Below are 24,093 nucleotides of genomic sequence, written 5' to 3'. Positions count from 1 at the left end.
TTAAAAGTAAGTAAACCATTCTCATGGACCCTCAAAAAGTAATGTGGGCCATAGAAACTGTGCTTAATGTGAAGTTCACTTGTGGATATCAGAAGCTTAGTGAACTTGGAGTATACCGGGGAGAATAGTTCTTAGCTGTTAAGTTCCTGGATGATAATGAAGACTTTCATTTAACCATAATTAATCTGTTTTGTTAAATTTGTGAGAATATTTCACAATGCATCAGTCACTATACAAATAACTTAATCAAAAAGAAAATATAATCTTAGCATATGTTCACCACTCAGTGTTTTTTTTTTCTGAGTAATATCCATGTTCATTATATATTTTAAAGATAAACAATATGCTTCAGATAATTTCAAAATGAAAACAACCTATACCAGTATTCTTAAATAGCAATCCAAATGCTCTTAGTTATTCTCTAAGTCTTTCTGCCAATTCAGCATCAGAATGCAAATCCAGTACTCAAGGATATTATATGAATTTATGATTCCTTGTTGTGGAAACACCATTTAGTTATTTTACTTGTTGGTTGTGAGGAGTTCATTATGAGTTTTATCACTTGCCTCTTATTTTCTGGACAAAATACAATGGAATTATAAAATTATAAATGTCCTATTAACATGCATTAGTCCATTCTAAGTTAATTCAATCTAGTGAAGTGAATATTTTCCAAACTGTTCTAAAAGAAGTTTGTCACTTATCAAGTATATCTTTATTAGGGCCTGGGACCACTAATGTTTCCCTCAATGGGACCAACCCCTTTTACTGTGGATCTTTCTTAATGCCAACTTTGCTGCAACAGAGAACCAGTTCTGGATTTTCATTTGCAGAGCTTTGTATATATCATAGTTCTAGTATGTGCCAAAATAATTGTCTCTTTCTACAATAAGGCAGGAAAGTCATCTATTGACTGTCAATACTTCAGCATTAATCTTCAAAAGGAAGTCTTACTACTGGAACCTAAATGTTTCATCTCTTCTGTCAAAAACCCCTGGATGAGCTACCTCACAGGGAGACATGGTCATATCAGGCCTGGAATTGCCTATGGAAACTACTACGAAATCTCTCGAAAGACATCTAATATAAGGACTTTGCCCGCTTTTTTCCTTTTCTTCTTCTTACTATATGGAATGCAGATGTGATATCTAGAGCTCAATTAACCACCTTGACTGTAAGGTAGAAGCCATGTGTTGAACTTGGTAGAGAACCTGATAAAAGAAGCCTGTGTCTCTGATGAAGAAATGGCCAAAACAGCTCTGGAATACTGACTTCACTTATTTAAGAAATAAAGAAATGTCTCTCTTGTTTAAGCCATTTTAATTTCAGGTTTTCTGTTACTCATAGCTAAATCTAAGTCTAAACTACATTAAGTGTGGTGTTTAAAAATGAGTGAATATTAATGAAATAACAAGATAGTGAAAACCTCAGATATCCAGGAGAATTTTCTCATGCAAGTTTATCTCTCTCTCTCTCTCACACACACACACACACACACACACACACAGAAGGACAAAAGTGTAAAAGCTATGACAGTCTCCTTATCAAACTCTTAACTCACTGACTGTAACTCATTTATTTACTTTTGTTTATGAATGGCATTTGCCTATTTCTTTTACTGACAGTACAAAGTATTACTAAGAAAACAAGATGAAACAGAACCAAACAGTAATAACAAGTAAGGCTAAACGATATATGTTGCATTAACCAGCGAATCTGTCCTCAACCTTTTTACTTGGATCAAGAGCCAGTAGCCATATCGGACATAGCTTAAGAGCTCTACTTTCTAATAGCACTGCTCAATTATTATTACTGTGCATAAGCAGAATAAAACTGGATCTTAATCCTCTGTGTGTTTTCTCCAAGATTAGGTTTTGAGAGAAACATTCCCTACATTACTCTGACATATATTGTTTTGAATTCATCAAAGCAGAAATGAAAAGAAATGCTTAAATCAACATCCTTCTCTCAGAAAACTTTTTTGTGCTGGTTCTCAACACTTATTTTTAGAGTTTATTAGCAGGAGCACCAGAAATGTATGGCTGGATAAGGAAGTACTCTCAATCATCCATCATCTGAATCACATTGAATATTCAATTTAAAATCACGAACTCATCAATCACTAAATAGCTAGACTGAAAAGTATCAGTGGCCAGAAAGTTTTAGTCAGTGGACTGGTATAGTTCATATTTCCAGTTGTTCTCAATGTGAAAACTTATTTTTGTTTTCGACAACATCGTAGCACAGTGGCATGGTAGAGGTGTTCCAGTTAAATGAGTTTCCCTTTTTGGTGATTGTTCTAATTTTACAATAAAATTACCTAGGGAGAAGACAGTCCTTGTAGAAGCCTGTGACACCTGTGTATAGAGACCTTTTTACGATGTGCTTCCCTTTCTAAATTACTACCTCAATTATACAGCTTTAGTAATACAAAAGTTTACTAGCCACACAGTTAAAATATAGTAACTAGAATTGCTCTACACGACAAGGTGTACTAGCCACGTGCGACTTATTAAATTTTAAATAATTAATATTAAATAATATTAAAAATGCAATTCCTCAGTCACCCTAGCCACATTGCATGTGCTCAACAGACACACTTGGCTAGTGGCTACTCTTTTGAATAAAAAAGATATAGAACATTTCCACCATCACAGAAAGTTCTACTGGACAACACTGAACTAGATTTTCGTGTATCAACACACTTTGAAAGAGTATTAATTTAAAAATGTTTACTCAACAGAACAAATTTAGAAAATACAAAAAGAAAAATGTCCAAAAGATTTCAGTTAGAGGCCAGGAGGCTTGAAACTCCATGAGAAATGATAGCTATTCATAAAATAGCCATGACTAGAAATGTTTAAAAAAATAAAGTTTCTGAAAAATAAGATTAATGCAGAGAAGCTATTTAAAAATAATCTGATTTAAAAGAGGCATCATGGAAATATAAATGTCAAGTAAGAGCGTTCAACTAATAAAAACAATGGAATCAGTCTCCTTATCATATCAAAGTTATAATTCTTTAAAAACCAATAGCTTAAAAAATTCTTAGAAAATAATTGCTAACTGGATGGAAGGTTTAGTGTTTGGGAATTCTAATTGTTCTTTCTTGGCTCTTTGTAATGATGTTTCTTTTCCAGCTCTGGCTCTGGTTTCTTCTAACCTAGCCAGAAGATCCAAAGACTACTTCAAATGTCTGATTCTTCATTTCTCTAAGTATTGGAAAACTGCTTCTCTCAGGAACTATGTATAGTACAGTATCGCATTTAAAGTATTCTTCCAGGGCTTCCCTGGTGGCGCAGTGGTTGAGAATCTGCCTGCCAATGCAGGGGACACAGGTTCGAGCCCTGGTCTGGGAAGATCCCACATGCCGCGGAGCAACTGGGCCCGTGAGCCACAATTACTGAGCCTGCACGTCTGGAGCCTGTGCTCCGCAACAGGAGAGGCCACGATAGTGAGAGGCCCGCGCACCGCGATGAAGAGTGGCCTCCACTTGCTGCAACTAGAGAAAGCCCTCGCACAGAAACGAAGACCCAACACAGCCATAAATAAATAAATTTAAAAAAAAAAAGTATTCTTCCAAATTTATATGATGAGCACCACCCAGATAATTAGGATGGCTATAAAGAATTCACTCAGACTACTTCACTATGGACTAAAAGAGGCTTTTTCAAAAAAATAATTAATATTCCCATATGATCACACTAAAGGCACACACTCAGTTCTGCTTTTCTAAAAGTGAAGGATAATATGGAGCTAGTTATTAGGATGAAGTGTTTCTCAGGAGAATTACCTGAAATCAGGAATCCACTTTTAAGAGATTAAATTGAAATAGAGATTTCCTTTCTCCACTGTCCTAGGAATTAAACTTGATGAGATCCAGCACTTTGAAACTTTTTGAAAATTTTGTGGGCCAAAAGTCACCACATTTGAAGTATGACCTCAAACACTTCAGACGGAAGAAAACAGTTTGTTTTAAACACAGCTTTCAAGAATTGGAAGAAATATCAACTTCAGATGCAACACTTACACTTCTTAATACTGTACACGAATACCATCCTGACCTGCCAAAAGAATACTGAATGACTATAGATAAATTATCCAGCCCTAGAAGAGTTATGCCAACCTTTTCAATGTGTGAAAAACAGAATTCAGTTTTTAGTACTGCACATTAAAAAGAAGTCCAATTGTTTTAGGTTATACTTGAGTATTCAGTGTTTACCTCAAAAATTTCCATGAACTCTCAATGTAGGGAGTCCAGCCCAATTGTTGTGAATCCTTCTTTGGGGAGCAGTTTATAGCCACAGTTTAGAGCAGTTTATAGCCAAGCATTGAGAGTATCCCGACCCAAAAGTCAAGACTGTATAAAGGTGCTTGCTAGCAGGGATTTTGGACTCAGGATGCCTGCACTTGAATCCTAACTTTCCCACATTTGGACTCTTGAGTTTGTACTAACTCATCTGCAAAATATTGATAGAAATTGCAAATTTCTATAAAGTTATGGTACGACAAAAACTAGAGGATCCGTGTAAAACCATTAGCACAATTACTAATACATAGTAAATACTGAACACATAATATCTAATATTTGTATTACTGCTAAAATATCCTACTTAGACCTTTGCTTTTCTTATTCCCTCCATCTGGAATGATCTTCCTATTCTCATCCTCATTTCTTTTAAGAGCCCATACTCAACCTTAAATAGTTCATTCAAGACTCACTATCAGCAAGCCCTCTATGAGACTCCCAGCTAGATAAGGTGTCCCTCTCCAAGGCTCCTATAATTCCCTGGCATAACTTTATTACTGTACCCTTCACATTGTAATGTGCGTGTGTGTGTGAATGTGTGTGTGTGTGTGTGTGTGTGTGTATTGTGAAAGAGAGAGACTACACTACGGCATATGCCTTCAAGGCAGAAACTATGCCTCATTCATCTTTGTAACCCTAACACTTAGCAAGAGCATGCCCAGAGTAGGCATTCAAATATTTGCTGAATAAATGAAAGAATAGAATCTTGATATTTTCTAATAGCTACTGAAACAGAACATTTTAATATTCTTGCTGCTAAAGCTGAACTAAACTGATGTTTTATTGAGTTTGCTTCCTTGTTTTCAATATGAATTCTTAGTGCTACATATTGAAAATCATTATCACCAAGCTGAGATAATTTCTCTTTATAAACAGTATACTGCATATTTTAATCAAAACCAACATAAAAATCAGCAAAATAATGTATTCAATGCCCAGAGTGTTAGATCAAATTAAGTTAGATACAGTTCCTGACCTCTAAAAGTTTTTAATAGAAGAGAGAAACTACAAGATAAATAAACATAGATGCCTCTCAAATATATTTTGTATGTATGTATGTGTAACTATCTATGTACATAGCTACAATATACATAATGGAAATGTAGAGAAGTTAAATGCATAATAACAGGCCATAGTGTTTACCTAACAAGCATATTTTCCTTGGAAATCTTCACCACATTAATGATTTTTATAAATTTTTCATCATAGGAATGGCTTTCAGTCAAGTCCTAATTAATTTTTAGTAAACTATGAAACCATTCTAAGATGCTCATTATAACCTAAATGTATGTTGTCTCTAAATTTTAAGTTACATGAAAATGTCTTTATAAATATATACTTTGTAATCATACCTTTTTATTTTTTAAGGCACTAATAATCTAGTGATTTTATAAATGAGAGATAACGTAATAAGTTACTTCCAGGAAGAAAAAAGAGATTAAGATTGTTGAAAATATTGTCTGTCCATTTATCAAGTGTAAGCTGACATCATTTTCTGACTTAATATATGTTCATTACCGCTGACATAACATACTAATAAGCAAGTCAGATGAGAGTCTACAACTAACTTCTTGTAGCCAATATAAAGTCTATTTCTAAAGTAGTGACACAATCAATCCTCTGCTGTACTGAATGTATATTTTATCCAGTCATGTATCATTTCAAAGATGCTTGGATAACTTCAAACAGAAGATGTTAGAAAACATCCTAGAGGTTTTGTTCCCTCTGCAATAAGATAAAATAAACAAGGCTCCACAACCTGCCCGCCTTTTCACTAAACTATTTTAGAATGACTGTGTTAAGGATTGTGTTTCGTCTTGAGTGACTTCAATTAGGAACGGTGCAAATCACAAACAACATCTGCTAGAACAGTCTATTATAATAGTCTTTGTAAATACACTTCAAGAGCAGGAAATCTAGTTTTGTCATTGCTGGTCTTGACACACTTTGAACCAAGCCTTTTTCTACAGCATTTCTGCCTCTAGAAAAGCAGTTTACAGTCCTACTACTAGTTACTTGACAAATATAAGTAATTTCTAGACTTATGTGTTTCTGAGGATAGTGTACATGTTTTGGAGACAGAACTAATCAATTCTTTCTAAGTCACATTTTGTTTACCTGTGAAATAAAAGTAAAGCCTATATGGCAGAATCACATGTTATAAGAAACAATGTATGTAAAGCAGAGCTTAGTGTAGTGCCTGACCCAGGCTAATTACTCATTAAATGAGAGCTTCTGTCATAATGATGATGATCATCATCATCATCTCCATTTTTTATGTCATGGAATTAATCTGATCAAATAAGGAGGAACAGGAAAGCTGCATGTCTGACCCTTTTCCTCTCTCCATCCCAGTTGTCTTAATAGGCTCATTATTAATGATCTTCCTAGGGAGTGACGGGAAAAATCATCAGAAACCTGAATGAACCTCAGCCTCTGGTCAAACAGAACCAGACTAGCCCGTGGGTGCTAGAACAATTCAATTAGGATTTTTAATATACTCTCTCCTTCTCTTCTCCCTTCCCTACTGGATTTTAAATGTCTGTTTGCACTGGGTAGATGCTTTCAGGTACAATGATATGGATAAACACTTCCATTGATGAGAAGGACTCCTATATAGCTTTTCCAGAAGAACATTGTCTATTGTGTGTTCTGTTTCATTTTTATAATACAATTAAACAGACGCATGGAGAAATCTGAGCCATGTAGCTAGGTAACATTCAAACAATGCATTTTTATTAGCTCACAGAATGAAATTTAGCAAGGATTTAAAAAATCTGAGAGAATTTATGCTCAAGTAGTAAACAGTATAAGGAAAGAGAAGAAAGAAAGGTTTTATAGCACTTCAAGTAAAAAGACCTGTTATTTTACCACAAGATCGATAGAAGTCATTGCATTTAGGCCCTATTCAGAGATACACAGTATTAGTGTCACTGTAGGTCATGACCTCAATGTACTTTCTTCCAGTCAGATCAACTTCAGATATCTGAGATCAAGGCAATGAGGGGAGTCCAGAAATCACACTACATGACAAAGTTTGAATGACTTAAGAAAGTCACCCCAGCAGAGAAAAGCCTAAGGAGGGACATGGTATCTCTCTTCAAGTACAGCCCCGGAAAAGATGTGAAAAAGAAAACATATTCTGTTCAGTCTCTAAAACCTAATCTGGATAAAGGGGTGATAGAGAAAGGTGTTCCATGTCAGCTCAATTTTTTAAAACTTGATAAAAACGTGAATTGTGCTGCCTTAAACTTCCAATTACACAGATTATTCAAAAAAGTTCATAGAAGGCCATATAAATATAGAGAATATATTAGAAACAGGGGCTTTCAACTGGTAGAAGTTTGAGCCAGGTGATCTACAAGAAGTTTTTAGTTTCAAGATTCTATGATTCTAAGAATATAAAGAACTACTGTTTGAAAGATCTCACTTAAATGTCTATATCTGTGAACATGTTACTGAATTTATGTAAGTCTCATGGAATATGATGGCTTAAACAAATAACATGAAATCAAATGGGATTTGGATACCGCTGCAAATAAGTAAAAGTTAATTAGAACAAAGGGAGCAAAAGCACTAAGAAAATTGAGAGGTAATATTTAAATTGCTTTCTTATCATAGAAATGGGTCTTTCAAAATATAGAACACTTAAAGACATTTAATATATTTCAGTGTACTTATCTCTGAATCAACATATTGATATTAAAGAGCAAATATTATAATATTTTCAATGGTAATACTAAACTATTTATAAATTGATGTTTATTAAACATCAATTGATGTTATAAATTATTAAATGATGGCATCATTTAAAACTACAATGGATATAGGCAATCTTAAACCATTTGGAAAAAAGCAAATACCAATGATATTTTACCAACAGAAAAATTAAGAGAAAACCAACAGCTATAGAAACCAACTCAAAAGTTAGCTTACATGCATCCTAGCCATTCTTTCCTATTTACTAGGACAGGCCTCAAAGGAGGAAAGGAGGCCGTGATAGGAGAATAACCCTGTTCAAATATCCTTGTAATTTCATATGCTCCACAGTCTCTAACATGACTACAAGAATTGATGGTTGACTCTTGTTCTTTCCAACCCAGGCAAACAATCACTCATTTCAGAGCATTAAAAAGTTCCTCACACATCTTATACAGTGCAAACACAAATATATCTTTAAACTGCATCCAGGCTCTGTAGAGAGCCAGTGAGAAGAGCCAGGATTTAAAATTCCAGTTCTGCATAGAAATTATTCTCTCATACTTTTATCTTTTCTTCATAGTGCCAAGCATATATTGTCTGGCACATAGGGATAGTCAATAAATTGAATTAAATGAAATCTGGATTCTATGTTTATTTGCTAGGTTTTGCATATGACTGTGCATTTGTTTTTCTGGGCATCATATTTTTTTCTGTTAAACAGTAATGTTCCAGCATGTTCAACTGAATGCAACACCTGATGTACATCAATTTCGTAGATTATTAATAAATACCAATGCTAAGGTGATGGTGAGAGACAGTTACAGAGAACAATATTATAGAGAGGTAAAGTCATATGTCATGTATCACAGATTATTTCGGGTGCTCAAGTGTTAAGACCATAAAACAAGATTCAAATGTCATCTAATTCAATCTCTATTCCATCCTCCTGCTAGAATTGTTTCCCTAATTTCACAAATATGAATAGAATTTTTTTGCATTCAGAAAGACATTTTTAATTTATTTTCATTTATTCCAAGGATATTTATTGATCACTTATGAGGGTCAAAACACATGAGAAAAGTAAAAATACAAACATGAGGACAAATATAACTTATAAGTGAAGGGACTATTATTTGTATTACAATAATTACTTTCAAATTCATTCAGAGCAGAATTTATTAAGATTTAAAACGTGACAAGTGATTCCAGATTTTTGTTCAGTCAACATTCGACAGATATTTGAGTGCCAAAGGAATCTATGCACTGTGCCCAGAATACACTCTGCATTTTTCTGCCACTGAGACTGCTTATGCCAGGTAAGGAAACCCTCCTCTATGCCCCACCATGGCTGACATCACTAATTGGCCATGCCATCCATTACTGGTGACCCTAGACATGCCTGAAAATTCTTCTCATCAGTCACACAGGAAACATCTAAATTCTAATGGAGTTAGCATACAAGAAAAAAAATACACATATACACTTCCATAGCTCTTAGTATATGGGATAGTGAGTAATGTGCTAGCTAGACAATAGTCTATGTCTAATGGTTTTGCATTAGATTTGGAAATATTCTCTAAATGGCCATTTCTTAGGCTGATTGTCTATAAAAGCCAAGGCCATAACATTTCCTGATAGCATAAATCTGGAAATTTTTGTTGAAGCTCAGAAGAATGGCCCAGGATAGATATGTATGGCTATGAGCCAACAGCACAGGGATGGGAGAAATAATACAGAAATGTAGAGGATTTCTTCAGAAGGTTAAGGAAGGTGAATAAGGATTTGGAGAACAGTTTTACAGAGGAATAAAATCAGCATGTCAAAACTCTAGACATTTATTTCATGTGTAATTTTTTAATGTACGTTGAGCTGAAGACTTTGCATCTGTGGGAATTTTATTTCTGTATGCAGATATTTGTGTGTCAGAGAATGTGTGTAGCTGAGAGAGAAGTAGCTAGAAAGTATTACGAGTGATATAAGTACCTAAAGTGGGTTGGACACTTAACTCTACAGTAAAAAGGAAAAAAAAAAATCTGTATTCAGCATCCATGATCCACAAAGCAATGTTCTAGGCATTGTTATAAAACCTGCAGGGGAGATTTCAACTAAAGTCTGAGGTTCTTTGAAGAGAGAACTTTTGTCACCGGGCATATTAAGGCACCTTAAACACAACAAGGCTACAGGTAGAGCATTTTAGATCCATGGATTGTTTTTCTTAATTGGTTCCTAGGGATACTGCAAATAAACAGAATACAATATGAGCTTAGAAACAAATTATTAAAAATAAATTGCATGTGTAGCTCTTCAATAAAACGGATTTTTCTAAATCAACTAAAACAAAAGTGAACAAAAATTATAGACCCAATTAAAATATATTCTGGATTAAAAATTTTAAATCCATTTTTTAAAAGATTTCAGATTTCAATAGCAGGTCAGAACTTTGAAGCACGGTGCAAGTGGTATTTGGCTGATGTTTCTGTCTGGTTCCAATCTTTGGTAGAAGCCTAAGGTTCCTTTACTGGGATACCTGATCAGGATCATGAATTTTTGTTGAATATTCTCGGATATTCTCCTAGAAGAACTTCATATCCAAATTCAGACTTGTTTCTCAAACATGTTCTATTGTTTTTGGTTCCAGCTTCCTAATTTAACTATAAGAATTTCCTTGATTTTTTTAAATAACGGTTCTAGCTGTTTGAACTAAAACATGTTTCTAATAATTATTTAACTTATTTTCATTGATCATTCTTGACAATGGGAATGAAAATGTGCCAAAGCAAGAAGGACAGCCCATGCATGGTATGAAAAAATATCACTGCTATGTCTATGGAGGTGGTGCCTGCCAGAAAGTATGGGCGCAATAAATCTAGACTCTTCCTTGCCCTATTATAAGTCAGATTATCTCCTTACACACACACACATTCATTCATTCATTCATATTCTCCCTCCCTCTCCTTCCCTCCTTCCCTTTTTCTCTCTCCCCACATATATTTTGTTCAGCAAAAGTGGCATTACAGAGGGTTGATAAGACTGTCTTTCCTATTTATCTGACTTGGAATAAACCTGCATCATCTAACTAATCTCACTTCAAACCAAGATTTCGAAATGTCATGGCATCTTGACCTGGACACTAAGAAACATTTAAGTTTCCATGACATTACATTTATCAGGACTTTTATGATTGAATCATAACTTTTGACCAAAAGTTTCCTCCTTTTACCAAATTAATAACCAGAAATCCTGTAACCACAGCTAATCAGACAGCATCCTCCAAGGCAGGAAGCGAATTTCAATTCCTGGCCATAGGAATCTTCAATCAACCTTTCCCAAGACCCTTCTCTTTACACCTAGACCTCATGGGAAAAGGTTCATTACATACTTCCCTATATTTACCAGGAAAGACTATGAAGTCATTTTGGACAAGCTAGCAGCCATGAAAAGCCAATTAAAAAGCTCAACATCAAATCAGTCATTCTGTGGATTTTTACACAAAACTTCCCTTATGCTCAATTATAATCTAAGAATGCACTAGTAATTTGTTTTCTATCTTTAGGTCCTCCACAGTTGAAATCCCTAACATGTGATTAAAAATTTTCCTCTTTGAAAAGTAAATCCTTTTGAATCAATTTTCTGCTTATATAGGAAAAAAAAAAAAGAGGAAAAAGAGAAAAAAAATATACTCTAAGAAAATTCTGGTGTCATGAGATTTAGATTGACTTTACACTGGGTGCTGTCTTGGCTTCTCATAAGCTCTTCCTTAACTCGCAGACCCAGATCTAAGACCCCATATTCCTTATGTTCATTATGATCAGTTGGCCAGTTAGCTTCTGCCCCCACTGAGGAAAGCTCAGCCCACCTATGCCTGACAGTTTAGGAAATCAGTAAGTTTAAAAGCTGACAATCCCAAACTCCCAAAAGGAAGCAGTTTTATCATCTTTATTCTAGTTGCTCTGCAGAACAGTATTACTAATATCCATTATCCACAACACCTTGTTCCTTGGCACAAGATAGGATAGGGCTTTTGCAAAATAGATTCCGTTTATCACCTACACTGAAGATTATTGAGTTTCTATCTATCTTCCTACATATATATTCATTAGGTAATATTAAAAACTAGCACTTTTGCTACTTCGTCTGTATCGTTGTTTTGGTTTTGGTTTTGGTTTTTTTTCATCTCCAGCTCTAGTTTTTATTGTCCCCTCACAGGTCTCTCTTAATGCAAATTCCACAGCCCAAATCCCAGCCAGAAGGAATGACAAATAATTAAGGACAAAAGGTGAAAATAATAATTCACATGAGACTATAAGATGAACTTTGCATACTTACGAATATATGCCAACTATTTGTTAGCAAGGAAATGGAATAAAGCTCTTCAGACCAATGAAAAGTTAGTTTTCTCTTAAGAAAGAAAGGTGGAATATGTATATAATGCATAAGGGATGTCGAGTACTTGCCATAGGAGGCCAGTACAATAAACATACAAGTACCAAAGTGTCATTTTTCAGTGTTCCCTTATTTACAGACAAATTACAAAATTATATAGAAATTAAACCCACTTGCATATTAGAAATGCACTTCAATTCACCCATGGATCCAAGAGTCATTGTTTTAAACAGTGTATTTTAACCTCCTTTCAAAATATTACCAGCTCAAGGTCAAAAATATTCCCAGATTAGAATACTAGAGCTATCCTCAACATACATTCTCCCAGATCACTGGAAATTTTAAGAATCACTGGTTCTTAAAATTCTATGAGAGAAGTGAAAGTGCAGTTTTCATGGTTCCCTCCTCCAGACATTATTTCAATTGTTTTAGGTGACTGCTAAGGATCTACATTTTTGTAAGTGTCCCAGGTGGTCCTAATTCTGATGGTCTTCCATCCACACTAAGAAACATCACCCAGAATTTTCTAAACTCTACAAATGAATCTTGTAATACAGAAACTATATCCCATCCCTACCATGCTCGCAACTCTCTAGTGTCTCCCTATTATGTCTCAAATGAAACCAAAGATCTTTTCTGTGGTCCGCAATGTCCTACATCATCTCATCCCAACAACCTTTCAGAGAGTATTTGCTCCTAAGCCCCTCCCCTGCTTTACTTCAATTACAGTGGCCTTAGGGAGAATACACCTTGCGGTCTTGGTACTTCTTTTCTCTCTTCTTCTAAACTCTTCATCCAGATATTCACAGGACTCCCTTCATCCCTTCAGAAAGCCATCAGCTCAAATATTCCCCTAGGAAAGGCTTGGTCTGTCCCCTATACAAAATAGCACATTTTTTCTTACCCTGACTTATTTTATTAATAGCACCCATCACTGCCTGGAATAATATATCTGTGTTCACTTTCTGCCTCTCCTACTAGAATACACAGTTCTTAAGGTCTGGAAGTTGGCAGTTATGCTTACTGCCGTGGTCAGTGACAGGTAGTAAGTGATCAACAAAAGTCTGTTAAATGGAATTGAACGCGATGAGTCACATTTTGATTTCCTGAGAGCATAAGTTACTGGTAAGACTTTGGGTTTCCCAAAGCACTATTACTGGTATTCTTAAAAGTGAGGAAAGTGAGGAAGATGGAATAATCAGGCCCACATAAAAGCAAAAAAGACAAGACCTTTTACTTTTAGAACAAAACCTTCCCATTCTATTTGACATTATTTCAACTGTCTTCCTACTCTTACATTATTTTTTTCTCATTATTAACTTCTGATAACTCACTCCCTATTCTCTGCACACTTTTTATGATTATGATCTTCTTTACATAACAGACTTGTCAAAACTTCCAATGCAAAGTGGATTGCACCATGCCAGGATATGTATCTACATGTATATTTACATTTTGTAAAACTGCCTTTTAATCGCTTAGAATGAAAACTTCTTCCTGAACAGAGAATACATTTATCTCATGTGTCATTTACAGACAATAGTTCTCTATTTTTAAACAATCCCATTCTATGCATAAATGAGTGCACCTGAATAAAGGAAAAAAGTGCCAATTTGTGTTTACTGGGTAAGAAAGAGAACACCTTTCTAGTGACTGTCACCCAGGTATCTTTTTGACCCATGTGTCGCTTGGGCTACTCATATTTAGATAGGGGACTGAACTTGAAAGAGAAGGCAGTATATTTCTGTGCAGATTCACTTACATTATAACATATCTCCATATGCTTCCCAGAGGTACCTGCAATTTACCCAGCCTTCACCAGAAAGCAAACTGATTAAGGAAATAGCCATCGACAGCCATTAATTCTAACCTTTGCAGAGAAGAATGAGTTACAGCGCTCCCTAGTTAAAAGAGAAAAATAAAAAGGATGGATTGTAGTACATTCAAAGACAAAGTGTTCAAATAAAAAAAAAAAACTTGAAATTTGTTAACATTGAGCAAAGCACGTGATTAGATGAGTCGATTCTTGCTAATGTTGAGACGGCACTGGTCCAGGGCTAAGGAGCTCTCCATGGTGTGCGTGTATCATCTCACAGCATGATCGGCAACACAGTAACCAGGTAATAAGTCTCCAAAAGGTATAGACCCAAACCTCAAAAGCCTTTCAATGTAGTTAGGCAGGCAAGAAGTAAAACCGTAAATTATATAAAAAATAGCACTTACTAATGTCAAGTGTAATTCCAACTATAGAAGATGTAGGCTTGGGAGGTTGAGAAGGCTTCATGGACAAGGTCAGTGTAAAGGCTGGCTTTCAAAGCAGAAAACTAAAGGGCAAAAAAATCCAATGGAATCTACTAATGCAAGGAGATATGCAAATGTACACAGAAATGTAGAGACGGTGTTTCACCCTGGGTTTCTTTTCAATACCAGATCATATCCCACACCGTCAAATCTAGCTGCTGAAGTTAGTGGGAGAACAATGCCTATTTCTATATATATACTCAGGCTCGGAAAACAATATAAGACATATGGAGAGTAGGGAAAAAAAAGAGTGAAATCATTCTTACAGCTCTGCAGGAAGAATCATACCTCCTTTTCAGGGAAAGTTCTTTTCACCTTTCCCCTTCTTTCCATGAAAGAGAAGTTAAATTGTACAGTTTTTAACAATCTACAGGCCAACTCCTTTATAGATAATTCAGACAAAATAACTGATTTATTTTCTTCTCCATCAGGCCAGGTAAAATTTCACCATTAAGTAGTTTTCCCCCAAATGGCCTAAGAGTTCACCAGATGAGAAACACAGGATTGCGTTATATCAACTGGGCACCTCATGATAAACTCCAGTACTGTATGAATAAATGCAGAGCTAGCAGTGATACTGAGGGATGTGGAAAGAGTGAGTCACAGAGAGTAGAACTAGGAGAGAAATGCATTAAAATAATAGAATAAAGAACATATTTATTCCTTTCTTAACCCTGAACGCCCGCAGTAACCCCCAGCTAATTATTACTGCACATTTCTAGATAATGTTTTAAGGTCTTCAGGGGAAAAAGAGTAAAAAATTGAAATTTCAAAAAGTACTACTGATATTTAATTGTGTAACTATGAGCAGGCCAAAAACAATCGTGTATGTGTAAAATGATGGATTTTAAATAGACAACAGCTAAGTTTCCTTCCACCAGGAATTCAGAAATTAGGGAATAAGAAATTTGAACTTCATTAACTCATTTTCAAAGATGAGTATAATTGGGAGGAAAGTTTAGACAAATATAAAATACATGATATCAGAATTAAATGAAGTAATTATACAAATAAAATATATATAAGACCAAGTCTATCTGTACTCTAAAGGGAAATCCTGAAAAGAAAAAAAAAATCCTAACAGACCCACTGAAAATTAGAAACCGGTCCCTTTTCTAGGATGCCGTGCCAAGAGAACACATCTCATCTCTTCCTGACATACCTCTGTCTTTCAACCAAGCAAATGCTTATAGAAAAAGACATAGAAAGCTGGGTGAATACACACTTTCAAAAAATACATACGTCACGTCAAATATTATCTCTAATTCAAATGGTGACTAAAACAAAATGAAGACGCTTAAGATTTGGTTCCCTGTAATGCTAAAAGAGGAATACATATCACATTTTCTACATCTCTTTAAAAGTTCATTTTCAGCTCTCATCAATTAACACGCTCTATAAAGAACTTTGTAAAAAATGTGGTATAGCATGTCAAAATAAAAATGGATGTTACTCATAGTATGGCTCTTCACCCAAAAGATAAATTTTGGTCCCCCCGCCGCCCCCCAGCCCGGCACCTTGTGAAGATGTATTTGATTAACACGTTAGCAATATTCATGCATAGATGCTGGCACAGGAGAAACTATAATTCCACCCACTTTCAGTATTGCTGGGTAAACCAGAAGTCTCTACGTAAATGATTCCACAAGATACACTCCCAACATTTCCTAAAGCTATGTAGTCAGAATAGTGACGAATAGAAGGAAGATATTTCAAAGTTTCTTCTTCTTTTTAATAATATATACTTTATAACATGCACTATATAAAATATATAACATATACAACACAGTTAATATATGTATATGTTGTATGGGATATATAGCATATTTGTATGTTATAAGAAATAGAACATATATGACATACATATGACATATTTTATATAAATATATAATCCCCCTACAATTATGCCATTCTAAAAAGAGGAATTTTCCTCATACATTGTTAGGAAAATTACAATAAAAGTATTTTGCTTTTTTGTTTCTTAAAATAGCAATTTACGAATTATATTAAAATTAAAATATTATAGATTTAGTTTTGATAGTCTTATAAATAGACAACTACACTAAGTTTTCTAGGAGCATAGTTGTAATTCTACCATATTTGTTTCTGATGAATGTACACTATAAATGAAATTTTTGTTTTCCCAGGTTTGCAGGGAAACCAAGAATGCAGGTATTGCCTAAAATAATAGCTCCCCAAATATTTAATGTGCCACCTGGTACCTCTTCTAATTCACAAGTCATGAGCCTAAGGTTCAATGGTAAACTGAAGCTAAATATATGTTTGTAAAATCGTTTTTGATTACGGGTGAACATTTGGAAATTTCCTAAATTTGACACCATTTAAGTACTACCACCTAAATGAAAAATAACAACAGGATGTTACTGCCCACAGGTCATTAAGACAAAAGAGGAGTTCCAGGTTCTTATTCTCCCAAGGCAGTTTAAGGTAGTAACTAGAGGTTACATTGCAGAAAAGAGGAGGGGGGGCGGGGAAGTTTCATCAGGGCCCAGTGCAGGTCAACAAGTATGCTCAGAAAGAAAGGACTGAATGGAGGAAGAAATATACAGGGCCACCCAATTTAAACATTGTTTTAAAAAAACCTTTCTGACATTCTTTCATTGATTTTTAAAATTGTGCTCTTGATGTTTCATACTTTAATTAATAGGAAATGGGTAGGCTTCAAATTATATTTTAAAGCATTCACTTTACTAGCAAATCAAATAATTACTTATGTAATGAGCATGGTTAAAATATGGAATAATGATATATTTGCTATTTCAGGGAGCACAGAAATGATTAGATGAATACACAGTAGACCCACTCACTTCTTCAGACCGAAAAACCAACTGAATATTGTCTAAAATGACCTGAGACGTAGCAGGTAATTCTGCCAGTCCTGAACTACAAAATTCTTGGCTCTTTCTTTTCACGTAGATAATGTTTGTATGAGCTGGAACTTTCAAAAACCACTGTCTACGATTGCATTTTCACTTCTATTATCATTAATTGATGAATATTAGCTCCATTGAAAATAACAGCCACATAAAAAATGTTCATTGACTGTAATGGGAAATTCCTGGTTATCTATCAGACACGGATTGATTTTAGCTTCAACTACTGAGTATTTTCCAAAAAGTTTGTATCTTACACTTCATCGTATAAGACTACAGTGTAAAAAATAAATTCAAGCAATGGCTTTTGTTAATACTTTCTATTCTTAAATAAAGCTGTTGAGTCACAATGCAACCAAAGTTAAGACACCAAAAAGGCAGGATTTTTTTAAAAAATCTATTTTTTCAGAAAAGTATAATACATTTAAAATAATTTTGATGAGAAACAGAAGACATTTTTTGAGAAAACTTTGCTATATTATAAAGCATATGTTTTGTTAAATGTTCATATATATTCTCCAATAAATGGGTTGTATCTTGATTGCAACAACATTTCTACATCTTTAAAGCATGACTGCTAAATTACCAGGATCATTAATTACCTTAATTTCCTGAAAATTAAAATTTTCATCTATAGTGGAACTTAAGTCTTAGAAGTAACTCCCATTTTGCTTCCAAGTTCTGAGAAAGTGTGTGTATTTAATTTTTCTTACATACTAACATTCAGAACACGTGAACTAAAACCATTTCATAGATTTTACTCAGGTATCGTGATTTAGTTTCTTAATTCATTTCAAAAAGTAGATGCTTCTAAGCATTTTATTTATATAATAAAAACTGTCATCAGTGGTTAACAATTCCTCATCTTTTCCTGAAAACAAAAATAAATTTCAAAATAAAATAAAAATTTTAAAGTCATTTCAGAAAACAAGTTTTAAAATAATACTAACTTCTCAAGTCTAGAATAGAAATTTCTAGCCAGATGAAATTAGCATCTCATCAACATTCATTATAATAATACTTAAATTCAATCAGATAGAGGGTATATAGTATTAAAATGACTTACTGATACTTCATGAAAAACACTGTCACAGGCACCTAATTTTTTAAAATATATTTCCTTTTAATACTTCTTCTTTCATTTCCTCTTAACATAGAGTCCTCTTTTTATTCATAGGTACTTCTAATTTGAAGTCCTGATAGTGATTTACACTATCCAACTGTCCTTAATAAAGACCTCAAATGACATAAAGACAACAAGACACAAACCTCTTGGTTACAACTAAGCACCTGCACTGCTAAGGTATTCTGCATCTTCTTCAAAATGTGTCACAAAATTACCAACAGGATAAAAGGGAAATATAAGCAGTAGGTTATAGAATTTTCACTGATTCATTTTTGAAAATCCACCAGTAGGCCTTCAAAAATATGTGAGACTAAATCAAAATCATAAGGCATTATATTTTACTTTAACATAATTTCTTGACTTAGCCCCAAATTCTTCACATATAAAATATTCCATTAGTTAGCCATAGGACAACATGAGAATTCTGTTCAACACAATATGTCTAATAAAATTAAGTTGACTTTAACCACGTTGTCATTTAAAGAAGGCAATTAAATTAGGCTGAAACACAAAATTTTAAAAGCAGCCTTGGGAATAACTTTTTTTCTTACAGCCATTACCAAATCCTATTGAACTGATTAACTATGCAAGAAAAGCAGCATAAAGCTGAAGAAAGGGCAGTAACATCACTACTTGGCTCATCTAAGAACTCATAAAAGTAAAAGGCTCTTACAATTTTATTTTACTATATACTCTAATATATAAATGCTGCTACTTTTCTGCAGTTTTTACATGATTAATAATGTCATATCTTTCTTCAATCATCTAAAAATCTTAATTCTAGCTTAAATTTTGTCCCTTTGGTGGCAAAACACCATTACCACCAAATAAAATAATGAAGAAAAGAATTCTAAAAGGAAATTAGGGCCCAAAATTCTCTAATGCAACCAGCCCTTGGTGACCATCAATCTCATCAGATACTGCTCTGCCCTCTATGTGTATTTAATGAATATGGGCCCATTGCCTGATGGGATCTGTAGTTTCTTAAAAAAACGTGTGGATAAGAGTCATTTGCTTCTTTATTTGAAACTATGAACGTAGAAACAAATATGTTGCAAATATCATTCCGCTGCATTTTGTAGAGTTGATCAGTTTCAGCCCTGATATTCTAAAACACTGCATAACTTATCAGCCATAATGAAAATGCATATATATGAATATGTGCATACATATTACAAAATCCTTTGATAATATCTATAATCTATGTCTTAAAATGCTGTAAAATGAGAATTATGGTTCTTAGAGGGAAAATGCATGCCAGAAGTATTCATATGAAAATAATACTTCAAATATACATGGAAACTTTTCAGTTCAATACACTGAAGCACTTTCTAGGCATTTCAATATACAGCGTGTATTTTCATACCTTTACTTGGACACAAATTTTGTCTTTTTCATTGTCATTATATTTTTATGTATTCATACATATAATATTGATGATCTTTATATTCAGGAATTCCTAAATTTCTTTCTGTATAACTTTCAGGCATCAATACTTAACACTGGCCAGCAACTCCCTAAATACTTCAATCACTATATCATACTCATTTCATAGATCAAAAGAGTTCTTCAAAACCATTTAGATAATATTTTCCTGAACCCATTTAAGAAAGAGAAAGATTATTTGCTCTGAATAAGTATATAACTTTAAGGGGTGCACAACCACCACATACATATTCCACCTCCACCCCACTTCCCTTGATGGCACCTACCCTAGTGTTGTCATGGTGACGATGGTGTACCAGAAGGCAGCAGGGATGCTGGTGAACTTGCTGGCGGAAGACCCCTTCTCTGCGTAGAACATAACCGTAGCGAAGATGATGATAGCCATGGTGAGCGAGAAGAGCAAGAAGCCCAATTCAGAGGCACAACTCTTCAGTGTGTACCCCAGGATGCGCAGGCCTTGAGAGTGGCGGGAAAACTTAAAGATCCGGAAGACCCGGAAGACGCGGAGTGTGACAAAGGCTCCACTGACATCCTCATTGTCTGTCATCACCAGCCCAATGTAATAAGGCAGGATGGCCACCACGTCGATGATACTCATGACGCTACGCACAAAACGGTAACGACTAGGAGCTGCTGCCAGGCGAAGCAAGTACTCAACGGTGAAGATCATGACGCAGGCTGTATCCAAGCAAAAGAAGGCCACGGCGTACCGCTCCCCACAGGGCAGTTCTTTAATGTGACCTGGGCTAGACCCACATGGCACTGTTTCTACCACATTAGCGATGACTGAGACGGCAATGAAGAACCCGGTAACATAGTAGAACACCAGGGCCATTGTGCTGGTGTGGGGGTTCTCAAAAGCCCGCCAGACCCTCTGCCGAGCCGTCATAGTGGGCAGCGCGCTCTCGCCGTTGTTGTCGGTATCAGCATCGTCCTGAAGACGCTCCGCGTTCTCTCGCCGGCGATCCTTGTACTCCTCGTAACAGCAGTCGCCAATAATTTCTGGGATGAGGCCAAAGAAGGCTAATTCTTCATCATAAGCGGAGATGCACTCATGGCGGGGGTAGTGGAGTTTCCCAGTGCGGTAGAAATTCAGGATGTGGCGGAAGATATCTGGGTCACGGTCAAAAAAATACTGCTGAGTCTCTGGATGGTAGAAAAAGTCCCTCTCCGAACTGCCCAGCAGAGTGTCTGGGTACCGTTCCAGGGTGTCCTGCCATGTCTGGAAACGAGTGCCACTCACATTCAGCACAATTAGAGCATCCTGAGTCCTTTTCCTCTCCTGCCTCGGGGGAGCTGGCATGGGCCCCGAGGCCACAGGCATCCAGCCAATGGCCGCTGCCCTTGCAAAGGGCAGCCACGCTGCTACCCCCGCCGCCATGGTTCCTTCAAGTGCAGGCCAGAAGGGCAATGGAGTCTCTACAATGGGTCACTCAGAGTAGCCACAATCACCCACTTCCCCCCGTCAAACAATACTACTGAGAAACGTGGTCCAGAGGTATCAGCCTTATTCCAAGGTAGGGCTCCTGGTGAAGTCACAGTTCTCAGAAGGGCAAGTTTCCCTCAAAGACAAGGTATTTGGAGTAACGGGGGGGAAAATACAATGTCCTAACAATCACACCCCACAAAACCTAACCAAACCTCTTCCTGCAGTCGGACCAGGCTAGCCCTGGCACAAATAAGTATACAGGTGACTTTAGAGGCCGCAATTTCTTCAAACAGGTGTCTTTGATTTCTCCCTTAACACAGTCTGGAGTATGTGTCGTGTAGGATAGAGGAAACGAAGGACAGACACTCGGTGGTATTCTTTTGAAGAATCAGGGAACCCTTCCACCTTCCCTTTCAGCTCTTTCAAACCTTCCCTTTCCAAGTGGCCCTTCCCGCCAAAGGAATCTCAAGAAGGAGACCTGTTGTTGTAGCTTCCGAGGTGCGGTCACAGCCGCTGCCCCACGTCTCTTTGGGAGTCCGGTCGCCACCTCTACTCCTCGGGACGTATTTGTAGAGACGGAGGTGCTGTGCGTTGGACGCGGCTAGAGGGCATTAATATAGATCCTCCCCACCACGTCTACAAGCACCCGCCGTGTCTGCCAAAAGCATATGCCCAATTTCCCCTTCACTCTCTTGTCAAGTTCACCTCAGGTGCAGTGTGACAGTTACAGAGCCCGGGAGCTGGCCGCCGCCACTGCAGCCGCGGCAGCAACATCTGCTTCCGCGCAGAACGCGCCTCGGCCGCGGTACATACCTGGCGAAGTGCGCGCCGGGGCTGAGTTGCGGAGACTTTCTCCTCGCGGTGCACCCGGAACGGGAAAAGCTGAGGAAGCAGCTCGCGAGCAGCCGAATCCGATGCGCCGAGGAAGCATAAATAAAGCTCAAGCGAGCTCTTCTTCCCCTTCCCCCATTCCTCCGTGCCTCCCTCCTCCTTTTCACCTTCCAAAAGCCAGGCGCAGGCGAGCCGAGCAGCAGCAACAAGTTCAAAAGGTGCGGGGGAGTCGAGAACGGAGGGGACTAGCCCCTGCCAACTTACTGCGCCGCGGCGGTTGCCGGGGCCGGAGCGGCGCGGTGCGGCGCGGCGGGGCGGCGGGGCTGCGGGGCGGCCGGGCGGGCGGCGGCGCGGCGGGGCCCGGGCCGGCGCGGGCAAACGCCGGAGCGCGGAGGCAAGAGGCGCTCGGCAGCGCGGGGGCGCGGGAGGGCTGCTCGCTGCTTCCCCGCCAGTGGGTGGTCCTGCATCTCCCCGGGCTCCCCGCTCCGCTCTTGCTCGTGCGATCAATAAATAAGGAGAAAATAAATAAATAACCGCGCGCACGCCCCGCCACGCAGGTTATGCAAGGCGTCTCCTGCCTTTCCCTCGACTTGACCTTTCTCCGCCCCCGCCCCCTCGGGCTCCTCTCGCTCCACCCCAGCCACGCACCAGCCCCGGCGCAAAATGTCAGCGAGGGAGAGCATCCAGGTGGATCTGCTGGGGAGGAGTGCGAGCCTCGTTGAACAAAGGGAAGCTTCACGCGCTTGGCTGAGGTGGTTTGGTGGAGGAGAGGAGGAAGGGGACCGATGCCTTGCTTCTGCCTCCCTTCTGCCTCTCTGGGTCCCGGTTCAAGGCGAGCGTGAGGGGGTGGGGGGGGGGGCGGGAGGGAAGGAAAAAAAGAGAGAGAGAAGCTGGGTAGGAGGGTGAGCAGAGCGGAAAGCGCAAGAATTGGCTGTCTTCTGAGGGCTCTTGGGTAGCAAGACCTGCAAAGCCCCGCGGCGGAATTTTTAAGCGCTTTTTCCTCTTTCTCGGTCTTTTGGTTTGTTCGAACCAGATGTTAACGTTGCAAGAGTTAATATGTCATCTGTCCCACTTGCTGAAAAGTCAGACAGCCTCCTTGGTCGGGGTCTTGCCACAACTCCTATTCCTGTCCTTTGCAAATGACAGGAAGGATTTAGAACCCTTTTCTAAATGTCAGCGTCGAGGGGCGTGCGTCTCCGTGAGTGTGCCTTCCCGTTCATTTTCTCTGCGCATCCATGCGCACACCTAAAATGATTAAAGTAAAGGGGTCCCTGTGAGGGGTAAGTAATGTGGGAGACTAGGAAATTGTCGCTGTCAACGGTTTTGTTTTTCGAGTACCCCGCCCCCAAGTCATTAGAAATCTTTCTTAAAACCAAGCATTTAACATTTATAACCACTAGATGGCGTGAATGGCGAGAAGTTAAATCCACACCTCAGGTCTGGATGCTTTAGAAAGGTGAAGGATCAAAATGAACTGACCCAACAGAGCATCAGATCACATAAATATCCTCAAATCCAGCCCCCACGCACCTTTTTAGTATTTATAGGAGATATGCTACTCAGGTCTACGCCTGCATTTTGATGGATATGGGATGTAATGTGGAGAGTTTCTGTTGAAATGCCTTTCAAAATTAAATCTAGATTACTGAGTAATAATAATAATAACAACAAC

At 37.4% G+C, this 24,093-nt stretch overlaps 2 protein-coding genes across 2 annotated transcripts in view; one reads left to right on the top strand and one right to left on the bottom strand.

The window, feature by feature from the left end:
* Nucleotides 1-21,560, bottom strand: part of KCND2 (potassium voltage-gated channel subfamily D member 2) — a 475,988-nt gene extending 454,428 nt beyond the window's left edge. Inside the window, exon 1 of the mRNA XM_082472338.1 lies at nucleotides 20,428-21,560. Coding sequence (XP_082328464.1) covers nucleotides 20,428-21,542 — 1,115 coding nt within the window. The 5' untranslated portion in view covers nucleotides 21,543-21,560. The remainder of the gene's footprint in view (nucleotides 1-20,427) is intronic.
* A 157-nt stretch (nucleotides 21,561-21,717) lies between these two features.
* On the top strand, nucleotides 21,718-22,954 carry LOC309665706 (uncharacterized protein; the record flags this gene model as incomplete). Its single annotated transcript, XM_082472415.1, has 2 exons — nucleotides 21,718-22,088; nucleotides 22,164-22,954. The coding sequence occupies exon 2, from the start codon at nucleotides 22,259-22,261 to the stop codon at nucleotides 22,952-22,954; it is 696 nt and encodes a 231-aa protein (XP_082328541.1). The 5' UTR covers nucleotides 21,718-22,088; nucleotides 22,164-22,258.
* Between the last annotated feature and the right edge of the window lie 1,139 nt (nucleotides 22,955-24,093).

This window comes from Balaenoptera physalus (genome assembly GCF_965194825.1).
Source record: "Balaenoptera physalus genome assembly, chromosome: 8".
NCBI lineage: Eukaryota > Metazoa > Chordata > Mammalia > Artiodactyla > Balaenopteridae > Balaenoptera > Balaenoptera physalus.
Note: the sequence above shows the minus strand (reverse complement) of the source record. Positions and strands in the feature narration are given on the sequence as shown.